The 20,189-nt window shown below is 49.5% G+C and overlaps 1 protein-coding gene across 1 annotated transcript in view; it reads left to right on the forward strand.

Annotated features, from left to right (window-relative positions):
* Window positions 1-272: 272 nt before the first annotated feature.
* The window catches only part of WWTR1 (WW domain containing transcription regulator 1), a 172,579-nt gene continuing 152,662 nt past the window's right edge, over window positions 273-20,189 (forward strand). The window contains exons 1-2 of the mRNA XM_066347742.1: window positions 273-622; window positions 1,014-1,447. Coding sequence (XP_066203839.1) covers window positions 1,017-1,447 — 431 coding nt within the window. The 5' untranslated portion in view covers window positions 273-622; window positions 1,014-1,016. The remainder of the gene's footprint in view (window positions 623-1,013; window positions 1,448-20,189) is intronic.

A 20,189-nucleotide genomic window follows, 5' to 3' on the forward strand; every position in this document is an offset into this window, starting at 1 on the left:
CTCCGCCGCCCCCGGCTTTGGTTTCGGTCCACAGGCCCTTGACTCAACAGGCACGGGTCACTTTCCCTTTGTCCCGCCCCAAGTCAGGGGTGAACTCAAAGGAGTGTGGACCCGGGGCTCCGCGGGAGAGGTCCGCGCAACCGGGCGGAGTGGGTGGGGGGCACCCGGGTCCTCGTAGCCTGCAAAGGACCCATCACGCCCAAGGGTTTCTGGAGCCGGGTGGGGGAAGAGGAGGAGGAGGCGGAGGAGGAGAAAGGGGAGGGCCGAGAGGGGGCAGGCAGGCTCGGGACTCGGAGGTCATGCATAATTCAACAGCTCAACTTTCGGGCCCGCCTCTTTCCTGGGAGTAGGAGTTTGCTCCAAACTTTGTTTATGGGACAGTCCGGGAGCCGCGGCGGCCGCGCTGTCTGCTTCTCCTCCTCCGCCTCGTCCGAGATCGCCAACGCCTGAGGCCAGTTTGGGGGATGTGAGAGCCGAAGCCCCTCGACTGCCAGGCACCGAGGCAGGTTGGGATCGGCCAGCCAGGGTCCGGCTCCAGTCCTGCAAGCTCGGGACGCGCCCGAGCGACCCAGGCCCGACGGCGGCCGCCGCGCGCCCACACTCGGCTTCGCTGCGCGCCCAGGTAGTGCCCGCTGGAGCGCGCCCGCGCACCGCTTCGGGGCGCGACGTGGAGCTGGCTCGTGTTGGGATTTCTTGGGGGGGTGGGGTGGCTGCCTTCCCTGGAGAGCTGCGACCTGTTCTTTGCCACCAACAGCGAGTGCAGTTACCTCCCTCCTCCCCCAACCACCCGCCCTTCCTTCTCTCAGTAACTTCTTTGCTTCAAGAAAGTTGCATAATTCTGGAGGCTGGGAGGGAGGGACCCCTCCCCCATCCGGCTGGTCTTGCTGCCGAGCGTCTGGGATCCCGAGGCGGACACTTAGCTGTTTCTTTTCCTTTTCTCTCCATTTTCTCCCCGTACTCCCTCCTCCGACCTTAAATAAAAGGCTGATCTGGCCTTATTTATTTTTTTCCAGAAGATGAATCCGGCCTCGGCGCCCCCTCCGCTCCCGCCACCCGGGCAGCAAGTGATCCACGTCACGCAGGACCTAGACACGGACCTCGAAGCCCTCTTCAACTCGGTCATGAACCCCAAGCCCAGCTCGTGGCGGAAGAAGATCCTGCCCGAGTCGTTCTTCAAGGAGCCTGACTCCGGCTCGCACTCGCGCCAGTCGAGCACCGACTCGTCCGGCGGTCACCCGGGGCCCCGGCTGGCTGGCGGCGCCCAGCACGTCCGCTCGCACTCGTCGCCCGCGTCCCTGCAGCTGGGCACGGGCGCGGGCGCCGCGGGCAGCCCCGCGCAGCAGCACGCGCACCTCCGCCAGCAGTCCTACGATGTGACCGACGAGCTGCCTCTGCCCCCCGGCTGGGAGATGACCTTCACGGCCACTGGTCAGAGGTACTTCCTCAAGTAAGTCAGCCTGGAGCAGGGGGAACGGGCTAGGTGGGTGGGGGTGGGGGTCCGGGGGGGGGAGCACGGAGTCACGGTGCCCAGGGCGCGCGCGCAGGAGTGTGTGACGGTGTGTCCCTCCGGGCTCTTTGCCTACGATCTGGGAAGTTGGAAGGAAGGAGTGGGTCTCTGGGTATTGGAATTGTAGGGGGTCAGAAGCAGAGAGACTGGTGAGGTTATTCCAGGGCGTCCCCAAAGATTCGGGACGTGGAAACTCTTAGAGGTAGGAGAGACATCAGGGTCGTTTTGGGGGGATCGGCCTGGGGGTGGATGATCCTCGTGAAACACAGGCGTGACTTGGCCCAGAGTCTGAAATACGGATCCAGACGCCTGGGCGTAAACCCTTACCCCCTTCCGTGCCCATTCTCAGTCGCATACCTCAGTCGGGTCCACTAGGACGCGACACCAAGATAGCCGTGAGGAAAGGCTACTTGAGGCTTGGGGACACGAGGGACTCTTGGAGGTGCAGGTGGTCTGCGGTCTCTTCTGGGGAGAAGCAAGCTGGCAGAGTGAGCACTGCCCGGTTGGCCCCATGGCTCCCTCCCAGCGGGGTGAGGTAATGACCACACTGCACAGTGATGTAACTAGCAACTGCGTGGTGGAGCACTTGTGGGCTGGACCAACGAACTGTGTGGAAATTGGGTCAGGACTTTTATTATGTCGTCGTACTCGGTCACCTAAAATACCATCGAATCAGGGTTCTGCTTTCTCGTTCTGCTTCCCTTCACGTTGTTCCAGCTCTCTGATGTCACGAATTTTACATGAGATTCGTATTACACTGCACGGGAAAATATGCTCACAGACATGGAGAGAATCGTTTTAGTGTGTGGTACCCTGAGATCATTGTATTTCAGAGGAGAATCTGAGCTGGCACCTGCAAGGTAACCAGGGAGGTCATGAAGAGTCCGGCTGCCACCATGGCAGCGGTGCCCGCTGGTCTGCTTGGTTCAGCATTGCCTGCACTCACTGGCTGGCGGTTCACGGCCCCGGGAGAATTCCTCTTCCTAGAACTTGCCTTTAGAGTTTATTTATTTACAGCCCATGTTTCTCTGATGGGGCAGCCTTCGTTTGAAACTTAATGTGAAGACATTATGTGCTGTCTAAAACGTATAATCAGTCCTTTCTTTGGTGTTAACATTTGACCCTTTGATTGCTGTCTGAGGGCCCTAATAACGAATACACAGGAAAGGATGAGGTTTATTATAACCAACTCTCTGACTTACCCTGGTGGCCATTTATTCTTCCCCCACCCCAGCGCTCTTGACAGGCTGTGCGAGGAGAAGTCCTTTGTTTTGTTTATGGGGTTGGTGCAATGCTGAGAAACACTTGTCCTGAAACTGATTTGATGACCATTTTCTCCCAATACTGGTCTCCTTGTTCTCGAGTGACAGTGTGGACATGTCCTCAGTTCTTTGACTTTTTTTTTTTTTAAAGGGAGATAGGGAGAGACAGAGACTAGAAGGGAAAGAGATGAGAAACATCAATTTGTAGTTGTGGTACTTTAATTTTTCATTGATTGCTTTCTCCTATGTGCCTTAACCAGGGGGCTCCAGCTGACACAGTGACCCCTTATTCAAGTCAGCGACCTTGGGCTCAAGCCAGCGACCTTGGGCTCAAGCCAGTGACCTTTGGGCTCAAGCCAGAGATCATCGGGTCATGTCTGTGATCCCACACTCAAACCGTTAACCCCGGGCTCAAGCCGGGTGAGCCCGCACTCAAGCTGGTGACCTTGGGGTTTCAAACCTGGGTCCCCAGCATTTCTGCTCGATGCTCTACCCACTATGCCACCTGGTCAAGCCTCAGTTCTTTGACTTTTAAATGGCTGGTGTAATTCAAATATATGTTGTAATAACATGACATTTTTCAAAATGTGATGCTGTTCCAAAGGATTACATTAGTTACTATAGTACATAAAGGTCCAAAATAGCTAGTGTCTTGTATTAATAGGGACATTTAGTTTTGAATATTTTATTGTGACTTTTATAGAAATGGACTTAGTAAGAAACACAATAGAAAAAAGACAATGATTTACAGTAATTTGGGAGGATCTTTTTTGTAGCCAAATGATTTTTAAACTGTGTTAATGAATATACACAGACAACCTTATAAGAAATAAGAGGGGGCTTGCCTGTTATATGATGAAAGGTAGGGGAAAAAAAAAGACCCTCAAATAAAAGCCTTGGCCGGGTAGCTCAAGTTGGTCAGAGTGTTACCCTGACATGGCTGAGGTTGTGGGTTCGATTCCAGTCAGGGTACATACGGATCAACTGACCAGTGATGGCATGAATAAATGGAGCAACAGAATTGATGTTTCTCTCTCTCTCTCTGCCTCTCTCCCTTTCCCTTTTTCTATAAAGGTTTTATTTATTTATTTATTTTTTTTACAGAGTCAGAGGGAGGGATAGATAGGGACAGACAGACAAGAACAGAGAGAGATGAGAAGCATCAATCATCAGTTTTTCGTCGAGACACCTTAGTTGTTCACTGATTGCTTTCTCATATGTGCCTTGACCGCGGGCCTTCAGCAGACCGAGTAACCCCTTGCTCGAGCTAGCGACCTTGGGTCCAAGCTGGTGAGCCTTGCTCAAACCAGATGAGCCCGCACCAAGCTGGCAACCTCGGGGTCTCGAACCTGGGTCCTTCTGCATCCCAGTCCGACGCTCTATCCACTGTGCCACCGCCTGGTCAGGCCCTTTCCCTTTTTCTAAAAGTCAATCAATAAAGTAAATAAGAGCAGGACCAGAAAATTGCCTTTTATACATGTTTTGAATGGTTGGGGTAGCTCGGAACTGTGTGAAACTCGGTTAACAGCGGACGTTAGTTTGGGAGAGAGAGTTGCTCTGATCTGTACGCCCACCTCCCCAATGCCAACCACTCCCCAACCCAGAGAAAAGTGCGTCTTCAGGCACAGGATCACCGGCAAAAACAACAGCTGAAAAACACAACAGGTAGTAAACTAGCCCGATCTGATGCCATCCCCGGAAATGTTTTGGCCAAATAGCTTTGGGAGTTAAAGAAATGAAGTCATCGTGACTTGTCTTTCAGGGTTAGCAGTCCCCCACAGTTCCCCGAGTGTCTAGTGGCACTTTGTTTAAAGTTGGAACAGGGTGAACATTATATGTCACACTGGGTTACACAACCTCAGAAGGGAGTGCGTTTTGGTGGATTAAGTAGAAGTTTCGAAAAGGATGGCAGTTTACCCTGATTTAATTTTTACAACATCGACTCGTAACTTTGCTCTGTCATCTCCATGAAATGGGATTAGCAGGAGACTCTTAGGTTGGGAGTCTAGGGCGTTATAGGTCAGAAATCAAAGTATTTTAGATTTTAGAATTGTCAAGGGTCCTTCCTCTTTTTTCCTTTTTTCTAAACTGAGGTCAGGGAAGAGTGACGCCTTGACTTTGGGACAGTCACATGGTTAATGAACAGTGGAGCCTGGATTGGACCTCAAATCAGGTGCCCTTTGCTTACACATCAGTTTCCTGTTTGCCCCATTCTTACCTTTATGCCCAGGCCATCCACCGGCTGAGCAACAAGCTTTATGGGAAATAAAGTCTGAATGTCTAAGATGCTTTGAAGAGCTTTTTGTCATTTTCTCAGAGATGATTGTTCCCAGGTGTATGACGTCATCACTTGCTGGTACCTCTTAAAGGGCACCTGTCCTGAGTGGTCACACCTTTCCTGTGCTGTGTGGTCATTCCTTTAGGGTAGCATGTAACCACAGAGAGGATTAACAGTAAATCACGGGCTTCTGGAAATGACTGCATTGTTCCTGCTGTCCTCTAGAGGGCGTCCCTCAGGCTGGGGGTGTGAGTGGGTCCTGAGCTCTTAGCAGCCTGGCACACTGACTTTGAACATGGACCACATTAAAATTAAAAAAAAAAAATTCAGATTAGAAATAGAATATGTGTTTATTGTACATAAACCGGAAAATAGAGAATTATAAAGAATAAAATGATCTGACTTCAGTAGAACTTCCCATTCTTGCAAGAAATTTTTATTTGACTCACATTCTATAAGGAAAAATCTTTTATCCCCACTCTTAAATACAATCCCAATTATAATATTTGCCTGTTATTACAGTTTTTAGTAATAATTTTCATGATTTGCTTTTTTTGAAAGGTGTGGTAGAAAATTATTTTTGTCAAAGTGATCTATGCACTTGGTAACAAGTTCAATAAAACAGAAAGACTTTTGTTGAAAAACAATGGCTTCCTTCACTTCCTTTAACTTCACAAAGAGAACCTCTTCATTTTTACGACTATTTTTGCATTTAATTCTTAGATTGTTACCTCCTTAACTGAAATACGTGTTTACCACTGTTTTTTGACTTATCAATGTTAACTCCTGATATAAAAGTGAGATTGTTGCTCCTTAAGCTTTTTTCTTTCTCTCCCAAATTTGATACTTATATTGCTTTAATATAACTATGTTTCTCTGTTAGGCCATATCTGTTATTCTTTTGGTCAACTTTTTATTTATTTATTTATTTATTTTTATTTTTTATTTTTTTTTTACAGAGGCAGAGATAGATAGGGACAGACAGACAGACAGGAACGGAGAGAGATGAGAAGCATCAATCATCAGTTTCTCGTTGCGCGTTGCGACTTCTTAGTTGTTTATTGATTGCTTTCTCACATGTGCCTTGACCGTGGGCCTTCAGTAGACCAAGTAACCCCCTGCTGGAGCCAGCGACCTTGGGTCCAAGCTGGTGAGCTCTTTGCTCAAGCCAGATGAGCCCGCGCTCAAGCTGGCGACCTCGGGGTCTCGAACCTGGGTCCTTCCGCATCCCAGTCCGACGCTCTATCCACTGCGCCACCACCTGGTCAGGCTCTTTTGGTCAACTTTTGACAGTATTTCTTGATTCCCCATTTTGTAAGTCAAGGAGGTTTGGGCAGCTACTAGTTATATAATTAGCTGTTTGTCAATGACACTCTTGACATTCCAAAGCTTTGAACCCATAACCAATAAAGGTACCTTTTTATTCGTAAATTATTCTTAAAGTTGAAAATTCTTAAGCAGTAATGACATTATTGCAATTCTGTAAATATAATTCATTGCCTGTGTATTAAGATTAGATTTTAGACTTGCACATTGGGTCTGGTGTCAGGAGTCCCGGGCCAGTCAGAAGAAGATATATTCAGCACCAAAGTCAAACAGGCTTTGTTTTTACTCCTATCAGTTGTTTACATTTGTGTCATCTTTTTTTTTTTTTTTTTTGTATTTTTCTGAAGTTGGAAACGGGGAGGCAGTCAGACAGACTCCAGCATGTGCCCGACTGGGATCCACCCGGCATGCCCACCAGGGGGCGATGCTCTGACCATCTGGGGCGTTGCTCTGTTGCAACCAGAGCCATTCTAGCACCTGAGGCAGAGGCCACAGAGCCATCCCCAGTGCCCGGGCCAACTTTGCTCCAATGGAGCTTCGGCTGCAGGAGGGGAAGAGAGAGACAGAGAGGAAGGAGAGGGGGAGGGGTGGAGAAGCAGATTGGTGCTTCTCCTGTGTGCCCTGGCTGGGAATCAAACCGGGGACTCCTGCACACCAGGCCGACGCTCTACCATGAGCCAACCGGCCAGGGCCTCATCTTTTGTTTTTTTTTTCATGTTTGTATTTTGATGACTTTCTTAAACATTTTTTTTTCTTGTGTTTCTAATTGCCTTTTTATATGTCTGTATATTCTTTGCCTTTATTATGATATCACAGCTTTTTAGGCTCGTAATTCCATTGATTCTCTCGAGTCTTCCTTCCCTGAGCTCTTATTTCCACATTCCTTCATCTTTCTGTGCCTTTCTGGATGCTGAGTGCTCTCCAGACCTACAACAGAGTTGTCACCTTCTGTTTACTTCTCTCCGTGGCTGAAAGCGCTGTTTCTTTTTTTCATGTCTTCTTTTTTGGGGGGATGGGGGTGGGAGGTTGGTTATACCTTCATTTTGCTGGAGTACATGCTTGAGTAACTTCTTAAGAAATGTGTGTAGAATGTTCATTTCTGAAATCCTTCTCAATTTGAAAATATTTAACTGACACGACTGGTTCTTTTTCTCTTTCTCTTTGGGTGTTGTTTTTGATGTCCTTGTTGTCATGAAGGGCTTTTTGTCATTCAAAAATACTGCCTGTTGCCTTAGTTCGTTTCTTTGTTTGTAGAATGAGGATAATAATGCCCATTTCGTGGTATTTTGAAAGATTAGGTGAGATAATGTATTCGAAGTAGTTCCTTCTCTCTCCTTTCCACGCACACACACGCTATTGACCTGGCCAACACCAGAGACAGAAACCTGGGCAATAGAGGAAGCTGATTTGGACTCTCGGTTGTGGTTATGGCTCTGAATGACAACCAGGGTCTGAGATTAAAAGCCGGTTTTTAAAATTCAAAATAGGATTCGAAACTCACTTTTCTTGTTTAGGAACCTGAATTGGAACGCCCACCCTGGGTGCACTTTCTCTTGAGCATCTTGGCGAGAGACGACCGAGTCCTTTCTGAGAAGGGTCTGTTTCTTACTTTTTGGAATCTGGCTTGTAGCTACTAGTTGGGCTGATTTTGCATGGGAAAGAGGGAGGATGGGGTGGAGAAATGAGAGTTGAAGAGGGGAGGTAATTGACATTTACTGCTGACCTGCTCTACGCCAGACCAGGCCGGGAGCTGACTTGGGGCTTCCCAGAGAGACGGTACCCAGATTAGCCATGAAGCACACGCCTGACCCATGGGTGTACAAACTTTATTCATAGTCCTACGTGCATTCACATACATTCTTTCTTTTCACCCTCATGGTGACCTTGTGGACAGGTACTTATTATTATCTCATTTTACTGTTGAGGACACTGAGGCCCAATGAGGTTGAGTGGATGGCCCGGGGTCGCAGAACAGGGGGGTGGCAGAGATGGAATTAGAATAATGATTTTAAAACCTATGCTTCTGACCTTGCACAGTGTTGCCTTGTGCCAGTTACATGCCCATGATCGGGCGCTGTAATTAGGTATCCCTGGTGACCAGATAACTCTGGAGTGGTGGGTGGAACGGGAGAGTTCGCTTCTGAACCCAGGCTGGGTGGTCCCATTTGGAGCTCTCTGTGCTGGAGAGAGAGGTGATGAAACAAACACAAGCCAGACGCAGATGGTAACCCTAGAGTGCCTGTTTTTATTTCATTCTCAAGGTTTCCACCATTAAGAAACCCACGTCCTTTTACAGGTAACACGGACGGGACGGTGGTGGGGGGTGGGGTGGATGACCTAACTGATGCTTGGATTGGGTCCACTGCCGAGGACTTGAGAGGGTCAGTTAGATAATGTTTGTAAATAGTTTCAAGGAGAAAAAAAGCCAGGTTGCTGCTTGCTTGTCATTGACTAAGTGCAGAGCTAGGTTGAAAATAATTTTCTGTAGACCTTTGGGGCAGCATTGATTCTTGATTTTTGCTTGTTGACCAACTGAGTTAAGACTTGTAGGGCCTGACCAGGCGGCGATGCAGTGGATAGAGCATCGGACTAGGATGCTGAGGACCTAGGTTTGAAACCCCGGGGTGGCCGTTGTGAGCGTGGGCTCATCCCGCTTGAGCCGAGGTCTCACCATCTTGAGCGTGGGATCATAGACATGAGCCTGTGGTTGCTGGCTTGAGCCCAAGGTCTTCTGGCTTGAAGCCCAAGGTCGCTGGCTCGAGCAAGGGATCACTCGCTCTGCTCTAGCCACCCCCCCCCCCCCCCCGTCAAGGCACATACGAGAAAGCAGTCAATGAACAACTAAGGAGTCGTAGAATTGGTGCTTTGCTGAGGTCTCACACCCCCTTTCCTGTGGGGGCACCTAGAGGGCCATCAGCTGTTTCAGCCTTTCTAGTGAAAAGTCACTGAACTCCTGTGCGCTAGCACCGTGCGGCGTGCCACGAAGGGGACACACGCGTGCCAGGGCTCCCGACCGGGACAGCTGGCAGGCTAGCTGGGGAGACAAGGGACACAGACAGAACCAGCCGAAATGGCTGCCGTCCGACCCGTGTGGCGGTAGAGCCGAGAGCAGCTGTTCTCCGTGTGTTGGAAGCTCTTCTCGTGAGGTGTGTCATTATGAGTCTGAGGTTTGCAGCCCAACCGAACGCCTTTCTGTTTCTCCCATTGGCTATCCTCCCTCTGGCCTTGGAAACTTGGCACAAGCTGTTCCCTGCGCCTGGAACACTGTTCCCCTGCTTTGTGCCTGGTTAACTCCTGCGTGGCCTCCAGGCAGCAGCCGGGTGCCCCCCCTGCGGGGGGTTCTCCCCAGCTCTGCCCCACGGGGGGCAGACACGCCGGCTCCGCGTCCCCCAGCCCTGGCGCCTTGCTGGTTTGCACTGCGAGGCTGCACACTGGGGTTTCTCACAGGAACCGGCCATGTTTGGGAATGTACTTCCATCCTGTCTCTGCCCCTCAGACCGAAGGTTTAGAACGGGAGCTCCACGTACCAAACGCAGTCGGGAGAAGATGGATGAAGGGCGGGGGAGGTGGTGTTCAGAGGTGTCCCTGTGAAGGAGGGCGGGCGTGATGGAGCCTGGAAAAGGGGGAAGAATGTGGGTAGGTGGGCAAGGAGTCTTCCAGGAGAAAGAGGCTGGGGAGAGGCGTGTGGAGGCAGGAGCGTGAAGGGTGTGGCCGGTGTGGGTGAAGAAGAGAGGTGTTGGCTGGTGAGGGGTTGTTCATCCACTGGGCTAGGATGGGCATACTGGCATTTCGCTAGGAAACGCCAACTTCCTCATCCCTTAATTCTGAGATACGCCGACCCTAGCTTTATCCGAATGTAGCAGGAGACCCCTACCATTGTCCTCCCCTATTTTGAGCTCTTCCTGGTTGTTTAGGGACCTAAGAATTTTATACTAATAGAGGAGTCTGAGATGAGCCTTTCATAGCTGTGCCCCCGTCCATCTGTCCATGCGTCCGTCCTTCCATATGTCATCTGTTCGGTTGAGCGTGTGCAGTTTCACAAGGGTGGGTGGCCTTGGCCCTTCGACTCAAACCCAGCCGCACCAACTCGGCCGTCTCTGCTTGTGACTGGATCGCTCGTGGGTCCGGCTGTTTCCAGAATACTCTCTTGTGGTTTTGGGCAGTTTCTAAGTTCCCCTGAGGCTGGTCAGTGGGGCACAGACAAAACTGAGATTCTGGAACCACAGGGAACCGGCCAAGGCCCCCCTAGGCCCTGTCCCCCGAGGGTGCCTGGCCCCAGCAGCTGGCGGCCTCCCTCTCAGGGGCGTCCACCCTCAGCTCTGAGTGAGGGCTGCTGAGAACCTTGCCACACGAAGCCACGATGCGGAGTCACACAGCAATGTTTCCGGATGACTTAGTTAAATTCAAAAAAAGTGTTTGAACAGGTATACAGATAAATGACCAAAAACTCAAATAGCAGCAAAGCCTATGCTATGAGAAACCTCTCTTCCTCCTGCCCTAGTCTTCCAGTTTTCTCCCCAGAATAGCAGTTTCTGTGTCTTTCTGTAGAAACTACGTGAGTGCAAGCATGCACATACGTGTATTTGTATGTTAAATGGATGTACCCGCCTGGACTATTCTCAGCACAGTACAAGTGGTCTGTATCAGTGGTCCCCAACCCCTGGGCCACGGACCGGTACCGGTCCGTGGGCCATTTGGTACCTGTCCTCAGAGAACAAATAAATAACTTACATTATTTCCATTTTACTTATATTTAAGTCTGAACGATGTTTTATTTTAAAAAAATGACCAGATTCCCTCTGTTACATCCGTCTAAGACTCACTCTTGACACTTGTCTCGGTCACGTCATACATTTATCTGTCCCACCCTAAAGGCCGGTCTGTGAAAATATTTTCTGACATTAAACCGGTCCGTGGCCCAAAAAAGGTTAGGGACCACTGGTCTATCTATATCCTTCAGCATCTTCCTGTTTCACTTACTATGTCTTGGTTTTCATTCCTCTTTTGTACATAAATACCTGCTTTATTTTCTTATTTTTAATTTTTCCATTTTATTTTTTATACAGGAATTTTCAGTTACAGTTGACATACAATAGTATATTAGTTTCAGGTGTAAAACGTAGTGATTAGACATTTACATTGCCTGTGAAGCTATTCTGCTGAATTTCTTTAGGACTACGTGGTATTCCATTGTATGGATGTACTATAATTTTAAAAGACCGATCCCCTGTTGATGAGCATCTAGATTGTTTCTGACTTTCCCTTCTTTTTCTTTTTTGTGTTTTTCTGAAGTGAGAAGCAGGGGGAAGGCAGAGAGACAGACTCCTGCATGTGCCTTACCAGGATCCACCCGGCATGCCCACCAGAGGGGCGATGCTCGGCCCCTCTGGGGTGTTACTCTGTTACAATGGAGCTATTCTAGTGTCTGAGACGGAGGCCATGGAGCCATCCTCAGCACGTGGGCCAACTTTGCTCCAATGGAGCCTTGGCTGCAGGAGGGGAAGAGAGAGACAGAGAGGAAGGAGAGGGGGAGGGGTGGAGAAGCAGATGGGCCCTTCTCCTGTGTGCCCTGGCCGGGAATCGAACCCGGGACTTCCACACGCTGGGCTGACGCTCCACCACTGAGACAACTGGCCAGGGCTTATCTTTCCCTTTTTAATCATAAAAATGATCTATACTCAAACACTGGTGGAGGGAGGAGGACGGGGAATAAGTCCTTCTGATCTTCCCTGCGTATCTATTGAGCGAGAACCGATGTTAACGAACGCTTTGTATCCAGAGACACTCTTCAGTCCTCAGCTTATCATCTCTCTAGTTCCTCTGTTGTCCAGTTGATCTGTCACCCACTGTTGTACCTCGTAGCCAGTCCATTTACCCTTGTTGTACGAGGGTGGGACACAGTCTGGCCAGAGCTCCAGCCAGCTTAGGTGGATGCCCAACCACTCCGCGTTAGTGGCATACCGGTGTGAGGCAGCTGATGGCGTAGCTCAGTGCTGCTCAAAGTGCGGCCCGTGGACGGACACCAGTGTGCTGGTGTCACTGGGCAGGACAAGCTAGACACAGACGCTGACAGTGTTTAAGGACTTATAGCAAAATGACATTGTTGCGGCACCTAAGCACGTGATCAGTGGGATTGTCTCGTGGGACAGGGTAGTCGGAGGATGTCAGACTTTTGTGCTGAGTCACGTGTGGCCTGAGCTACATACAAGCCATCCACCATAGGACCACGGACTGGTCTGGACAGATTGAAAAGGAAAAACACTGGTCCTTCATTTCACCACAGATAGTTTGAGAATCACTGATCTGTTTCTCCTAATTCTGTTTGTCCATCCATCCATCCATTTGAACTATCTATCATTTTATTTTTCCATCCATCTTTATAACTATCTTTTATATATCAAGTAATGAATCAACTAATCATATCTCTTATTGACTGAACAAGAATAATCCATCTAAGATGTTGAATAGTCAGTGTCAACATGGAAATGAACTTTATGGCACGAGGTAATACGTGGTCAGTTTTTCAGTACACAGTGTATTTTACGTCTCTGTGACCCCTGTGCTAACCCGTTCTTTTAGAAATACGCCTCAGCACAATGCAGTTCTGAACACTGAGGGTGAATCTAAGTTGTGTTCATTTTCATGAATAACCCACCTGCCGGCCTTGCTGGCTACAGACTCAGCATTGTACCGTGGTGACCGGAGAAAGACATAACACGCTGGATTATTAAAAATACTCCTTTGTGGTGGCTTTTCTACAAATATTAAGATATTAAATATTGGTCTTGCTCCCAATTTGTCCAAGAAAATCATTTATTGGCCTAGATGTCCAAAGGTTGAGGGAGCAGCTGTGGTAAGCCATCAAAAAGTAGACAAGTGTGCCTGACAAGTGATGGCGCAGTGTGGATAGAGCATCAGCCTGGGATACAGAGGACCCAGGTTCGAAACCCCAAGGTCGCCAGCTTGAGCGCGGGCTCACCAGCTTGAGCGTGGGACCATAGACATGACCCTGTAGTTGCTGGCTTGAAGCCCAATGTCTCTGGCTTGAGCCCAAAAGTCACTGGCTTGGGCAAGGGGTCACTGGCTCGACTGTATTCCCCCCCCCCCCCAGTCAAGGCACTTATGAGAAACAATCAGTAAGTTGTTCTTCTCATCTCTCTCCTTGTCTGTCTGTCTCTCTTACTTAAAAAAAAAAAAGCAAATGACAGATGTAACTAAAATAAACAGACATGTCTTTTACTGACTTGATTTTATTTTAGAATTTATTTTAAAAAGCTGGATTACTTTTTTTTTTTTTTACAGGGACAGAGAGAGAGAGTCAGAGAGAGGGATAGATAGGGACAGACAGACAAGAATGGAGAGAGATGAGAAACATCAATCATCAGGGTTTTTTTTTTGTTGCGACACCTTAGTTGTTCATTGATTGCTTTCTCATATGTGCCTTGACCGCAGGCCTTCAGCAGACCGAGTAACCTCTTGCTCCAGCCAGCGACCTTGGGTCTAAGCTGGTGAGCTTTTGCTCAAACCAGATGAGCCTGCACTCAAGCTGGTGACCTCGGGGTTTCGAACCTGGGTCCTCCGTGTCCCAGTCCGAGACTCTATCCACTGCGCCACCGCCTGGTCAGGCAAACATGCTCTTATAAAAAGAATTAAAACAGAACTGAAGACTCTCCAGTGAAAGGAGTACTTGACCCCCTAGTTACACTCAGGTGTGTCCACTGTTCACGGTTGTTCGTGTGTCTTCCAGGAATGCGTCACACACACACGACTTGACTGATAGCGGCATCAGCTGCTGGTTTGGGGAGTTGTGAGAGCCACAGCTTAGGCGGTCTTCGTTTCTGGTGGACCCTCACGCAGCCTCAGGACTGTGTAGGGCATAGGCGTGGATTAGATTCTGGAGAACTAGATGTGTTGACGGGTGGGGAGGTCTCAGGGTGAAAACCTTTGTTGAGGTAACTGTTGTGCAGAGACTGGGGCTGGGCTGTGTGCTTCAGGGAAGCGGATGTCCTTGCTGCTCCAGAACTGGTGGGGGTGCTGGTGCTGGGAACAGTCTGTGGGCCGCGCTGGGCTGCAAAGGGAGTGGGAACTTTAACTGCAGTTTCAGAAATCACAAGCAGGGACTCGAATATTCGCTGCTCTGGAATGAAGTCCTCGTCAGAGTGGTTTCATCGCGGGGACCTGGCTTGAATATCCACTGACGGGATATTAGACCAGGTGCGTTCGACAGGCTTTGCAACGGGTTAGAGAAGGACGGCGAGGAAACGACAGGAAGGGAAGGTTTGCTGGCTGTAGAGTGACATGAAGGCTGATGCCTCTCATGGTAACGGACAGTACTGGGAGGTGCAGAAGAGGCTGAGGACTTTTTACCAGGTTGAATGTGAAGTGACATTAAGAGAGCCAAGGGATGCCCGACCGGGTGGTGGTGCAGTGGGTAGAGCATCAGCCTGAAATGCTGAGGTACCGGGTTCAAAAACACGAGGTCACCGGCTTGAGCGTGGTCGAATGTGGGGTTGCCGGCTTGAGCGCGGGGTCGCTGGCTTGAGCAAGGGGTCAGTGGCTTATCTGGAGCCCCTTGGTCGAGACATATATGAGAGAGCAATCAGTGAACAACTAAGGTGCTGCAATGAAGAATGATGCTTCTCGTCTCTCTCCCTTCCTGTCTGTCCCTGTCTGTCCTTCCCTCTGTCCCCGCCATCTCTCCCTCTCACTAAGAGAAGATATCCAAGGGAGATATATATGTATATTTATATAAATACACACACACACACATATATGTATTCACACTCACATGTATGTAATAATTAATTTATACCTAGATAACCAATCTGTGTGAGTATAACTACACACACACACACACACACACACACACACATATTCAAATCCAGATGTGGATGAGAACCCTTAGAGGTCCCAGGAAGAGTGGGAAAAGGAGAGAGGGCAGTCCGGCTAGCCTCTGTGAAGGATATGGAGGAGAAATAGCCAGAGACAGAGGAGGAAACCGAGAAGCAGGACTTGGAATCCAGGGAGACTGAGCAGGTGGTTCCAGCAGCCTTGGGACATCCCAGCTGACAGTGTGACAAAGACATGATCTTTCCACACGCACACACAAAAGGTGAATTCTGCAGGTTGATGCTCACAGGTCACGGGGCATGAGGACTGAAAACATCCAGTGGATGGCATTGCCACTGGGTCCCCTTTCTTTCCCCAGGGCAGGGCGCGGGCCTAGGGGACTAATTGATATCCTTTAGGGTTTTTTTTGTTTGTTTTTTAACAGAGAGTCAGAGAGAGGGATAGACAGGGACAGACAGGAACGGAGAGATGAGAAGCATCAATCATCAGTTTTTCGCTGCACATTGCAACACCTTAATTGTTCATCGATTGCTTTCTCATATGTGCCTTGACCGCGGGCCTTCAGCAGACTGAGTAACCCCTTGCTCGAGCCAGCGACCTTGGGTCCAAGCTGGTGAGCTTTCGCTCAAACCAGATGAGCCCACGCTCAAGCTGGCGACTTCGGGGTCTCGAACCTGGTTCCTCTGCATTCCAGTCCGACGCTGTATCCACTGTGCCACCGCCCGGTCAGGCCCTTTAGTTTTTGAAGAGGGGAAAAAAATGAAGAAAAGAATCATTTCAGTTCGGTAAGGGTGAGGTACGGCCTCTAGTTCCCGCATGCCCCATGGCGTCCGCGCTGAGGCGCACGGCCTCATCACGGACCCATCGGGGCCTCATCACGGACCCAGCCGCGGATAGAGACAGACCACACGCGTGCGTATTTCCACGTCCTGCGACCACAAGGTCTGGAGTCGCTGACCAAGATCTGTTCTGAGAGTTGGTAAAAATATCACTGGGATGACGAGGATAGTCCCTCACCGTGCGGAGTGACACCCTCGGGTGCTGGCTGTGTCATAACCTGTCACACTTTGTAGCGCCCGGGGCGTTCTTGCTGGCGTGCGCCCTACTTGATTGCAGCCAGAAACGGGGACAGATTCGGTTTGCAGCGTATCCGTGACAAACGTGGGTTTCGGAATATGATGCAACCGCAGTTTCAGAGAAACGTTTATCTTTCCTATCTCTCATTCCTCCGTTTGCCGGAACCGATTTTGCCACTTGGCAAAGGGGATTCTGAAGTCAGGGCGGGTCAGTGCCCGGGCCCGGCTCTCCTTGCACAATAGCTAAGCAAAGAAAACATGTTAGATTCCATCGAACTGGTGTGAGCGTTGGGCTCTGTTTCATGGTTAGAAGTTGGAAGTGAAAAGGACATTCTGTTGCCGTTTTCTCTCCTAGGCCAGCACCTGCTGTCTTCGTGGCTGGCTTGGAATTTGTATAAACATGTGAAGTCAGTAGGAGGGAGTAAGAATCGTAAAAGAAGTAGTAAATTTCGGTGTGGCTTATAAAATTGCTTATGTTTTCTGAAGACGCGTTCTGGTGCAATTGTCTCTACTTTTATGGGTGTTTGCCGTCCTGCGTGAAGTATAAACCTCTGTGCGTGGGCTGCTTGGCAACTCGGAGTGCCTCTTGCACAGTTATACCATCCAACGTCTGTTTGGCTATGTGTGCATGTTAACATACAAATCCAACCATCCATATATATTATATAGAAAAACTCGAAGGAGGGAAAGGTGGGAGTAGAGAAAGATCAGTGAAAAGTATCAGCTATAACCAAGTGCACTTCTAAAAATATAATATTTTTTTTGCCTGACCAGGCGGTGGCGCAGTGGATAGAGCGTCGGACTGGAATGTGGAGGGACCCAGGTTTGAAACCCTGAGGTCGCTGGCTTGAGCGCGGGCTCATTGGGCTTGAGTGCAGAGTCGCTGGCTTGAGTGTGGGATCAGACAGGACTCCATGGTTGCTGGCTTGAGCACAAGGTCGCTGGCTTGAGCGAGGGGTCACTTACTCTGCTGCAGTCCTCCCCCCCCAAAAAAAGGCGCACATAAGAGAGCAATCAATGAACAACTAAGGTGGCTCAATGAAGAATTGATGCTTCTCATCTCTCTTCCTTCCTGTTTGTCCCTATTTGTCCTCTCTCTGTTTCTGTCACACACACACACACCACAAATATAAAATCCTTTTTTTCCTTTAGATTTTTTTTTTCTTTCTTCTGAAGCTGGAAACGGGGAGAGACAGTCAGACAGACTCCCGCCATGCGCCCGACCGGGATCCACCCGCACGCCCACCAAGGGCGACGCTCTGCCCACCAGGGGGCGATGCTCTGCCCCTCTGGGGCATCACTCTGCCATGACCAGAGCTACCCTAGCGCCTGGGGCAGAGGCCAAGGAGCCATCCCCAGCGCCTGGGCCATCTTTGCTCCAATGGAGCCTTGGCTGCGGGAGGGGAAGAGAGAGACAGAGAGGAAGGAGGGGGGGCGTGGAGAAGCAAATGGGCGCTTCTCTTATGTGCCCTGGCCGGGAATCGAACCCGGGTCCCCCTCACACCAGGCCGATGCTCCACCACTGAACCAACCGGCCAGGGCCTCCTTTAGATTTTTAAAAAGGTTTAGTTACCTTATCTGTGGTCTGAAAAAAGTTAAACCTGAATCTACCCATCTTGCGTTTCTGTCCTTATGGGGTGGCAAGGGCCGAGCTCCAGGCTTTGGAAAGCTGAGCTCTCAAGCGGAGGTCTGGAGGCTGTGACCCCACGCGGGCACAGAGGGGCCATTGTTCGCCCTGTTTGTTGCTTACCTGTTAATAACTCTTGACCAGTCTGTGATTATTAATAGATAGTTAACAGTAGGAGCACAGTAAAGTCTAGGGGTGATTATGGACAATTTGGAATGTCAACATTAAAGAAATAATTTTAAAGGTTTAGACCTAGACTTGTGGAAGCTTCTTCTCCTTTTTTTTCCTCTGCCCCCATCTCTGGCAGGTGAGCAGCGCAGGGGGTGGACCAGCACAGCCCTTGTTTAATTATTAGCCAGACTGAAGTGGGTCAGGGTGGGCCACCGTGCTTTGCATGTCACGTAATGACCGGCCAGCCCTAGTTAATTGGTGGAAAACCATTCAAGGACTTGGGTTTCCCGGTTGCACATGCTTTTGGAATGTTCAACTTGCCTCGTGTGTGTGAATAAAAGGGGCCACGTTCTGGCTAATTAAAGTGCATTGTTCATACCTCCCCTTAGCAAGTTAAGTTTTAAGAGTGCTTGGAAGGCCCTCCTGAGGACTGGCAAACATCTTGGTGACTGGTACATGTCTGTTTGGAGCCTAGTTCTGAGAGCGGCTGAAAAAGAGTGTTTTAAACTTCCAAGTGAGCGTGGAGGTGTAAACTGATACCGTGGAGTTGGCTTAGCCGAAGTGAACGATCATATTTACTGACACGTATTACAGATGGGTTTTTAAAACAATGTGTGTTTTGTGCAGTGAGAGTCAAGTTTGCTAAGCGTAAAACAAAAATGTTATATTGTGGAACAAGAGAAAAGAATACTGTGAAATAAGTCGTATCTAATAGCATTAAAAATATAAGGTTTCCTTTCCGAAATATAAACATGAACTTCTCAATGGATGTTTTGAAAATCTGATTTTACTTTGATGTGTCCAGCGACTTGATACATAAAGGGATTATGGGTCTGAATATGTCCAGATCTCGACCATGTCAATAAATAATACATCTGTAGAGCATGTGAAAGATAAATAAACCTCAAATGACATTCTGTTTTAGTGGTAGTTTTTTGTTGTAATAGGCCGAAAGTAGTTCATTGGCAAATAAGCAAAATGTTTTCCTCTGTCAGTTTCTAAGTCAGGGATAACACTGGGTTGGTTCTAACCTTGATCCTCACCCACCGTCATTGGCCTCTGAACATCAGCAAGGGCAGGCGACGGGCAGAGGGACACGCTAGGGAAACATTCAGTAAACCTCAGCAGATGTGAGCCCGGGGGTCTGACCAGTCGTTCCCTGCATGGCATTGAAGGAGGGTTATTTCCTGATCCTAGCGGAGAGGCATTTGTCTGATGACCATGCGGGGGACCACCGATGTTGCTTATGGGGACATAAGAAAGGCATGCACCATTCTTGTGAAGAGTGGGCTCCCTGCGTAGCGCGCTCCGGGGAGTCCTGTGAGTGCCTCGTGCTGTTTTCCTGTTTCGGAGCTGGACTTCGGGGGTGGGGGGGCTTGTTGAGAGGAGGGGAAGGCGATAGAGGAAGCAGAACAAGTGCTCAGCGAGCAGGGGTTTATCAAAGACCTTGCCATGTCCCTCGACGCCCAAACCGGGGTCCAGGTGGTTCACAGGAAGGGGTAACCCTAGCCTCCTCAGAGTCTCACGGAGGAGAAGGAGGTACTCATTTTAAAGACATTGGAAAGAGCAGCCTTTGGCGACGGCCGCTGGAACTTGCTGGAACGGGCTGATTGAAAGCGGAGAGGAGAAGGTCTCCGGATCGCTTCTGAGTGACATCGTGCGGTGGCTCTGCAGAGCAGCCCAAGGAGGAAGGAAGGACCTGACTGCACGCAGACCTGCCCAGACTCCGCTGGAGCTGCTGGCTCCCTTGCTCCGGCTCCCCAGCCTGCTGGGAGACGGCCGGCTTGGCCTGGCTTCCCGCCTGCTGCTCTGGGTGAACTCAGAAATCTGTTCCATCCGTCAGCATCTGGCCGGGCCTTACCCACAATGCCTGCACTTTGATTACGGGGGTTATTACAGGACAAGAGCTTCTTTGTAAAAGAGCACGCTCAGTACTCCGGGGTCTAGCGTGACTAGCGGATATAAATTGTATGGAAGCAATTAAACTCGAAGGAAATGTCATGCGGGCCGAATTGAAACGTACAGACTTGCGGCATTGATTTTTATTATTATTATTTTTTTTAAAACTTAAATACAGAGAAGGGTGGAGAGG

The sequence above is a fragment of the Saccopteryx leptura genome, chromosome 8 (assembly GCF_036850995.1).
Source record: "Saccopteryx leptura isolate mSacLep1 chromosome 8, mSacLep1_pri_phased_curated, whole genome shotgun sequence".
NCBI classification, from domain to species: Eukaryota; Metazoa; Chordata; class Mammalia; order Chiroptera; family Emballonuridae; genus Saccopteryx; species Saccopteryx leptura.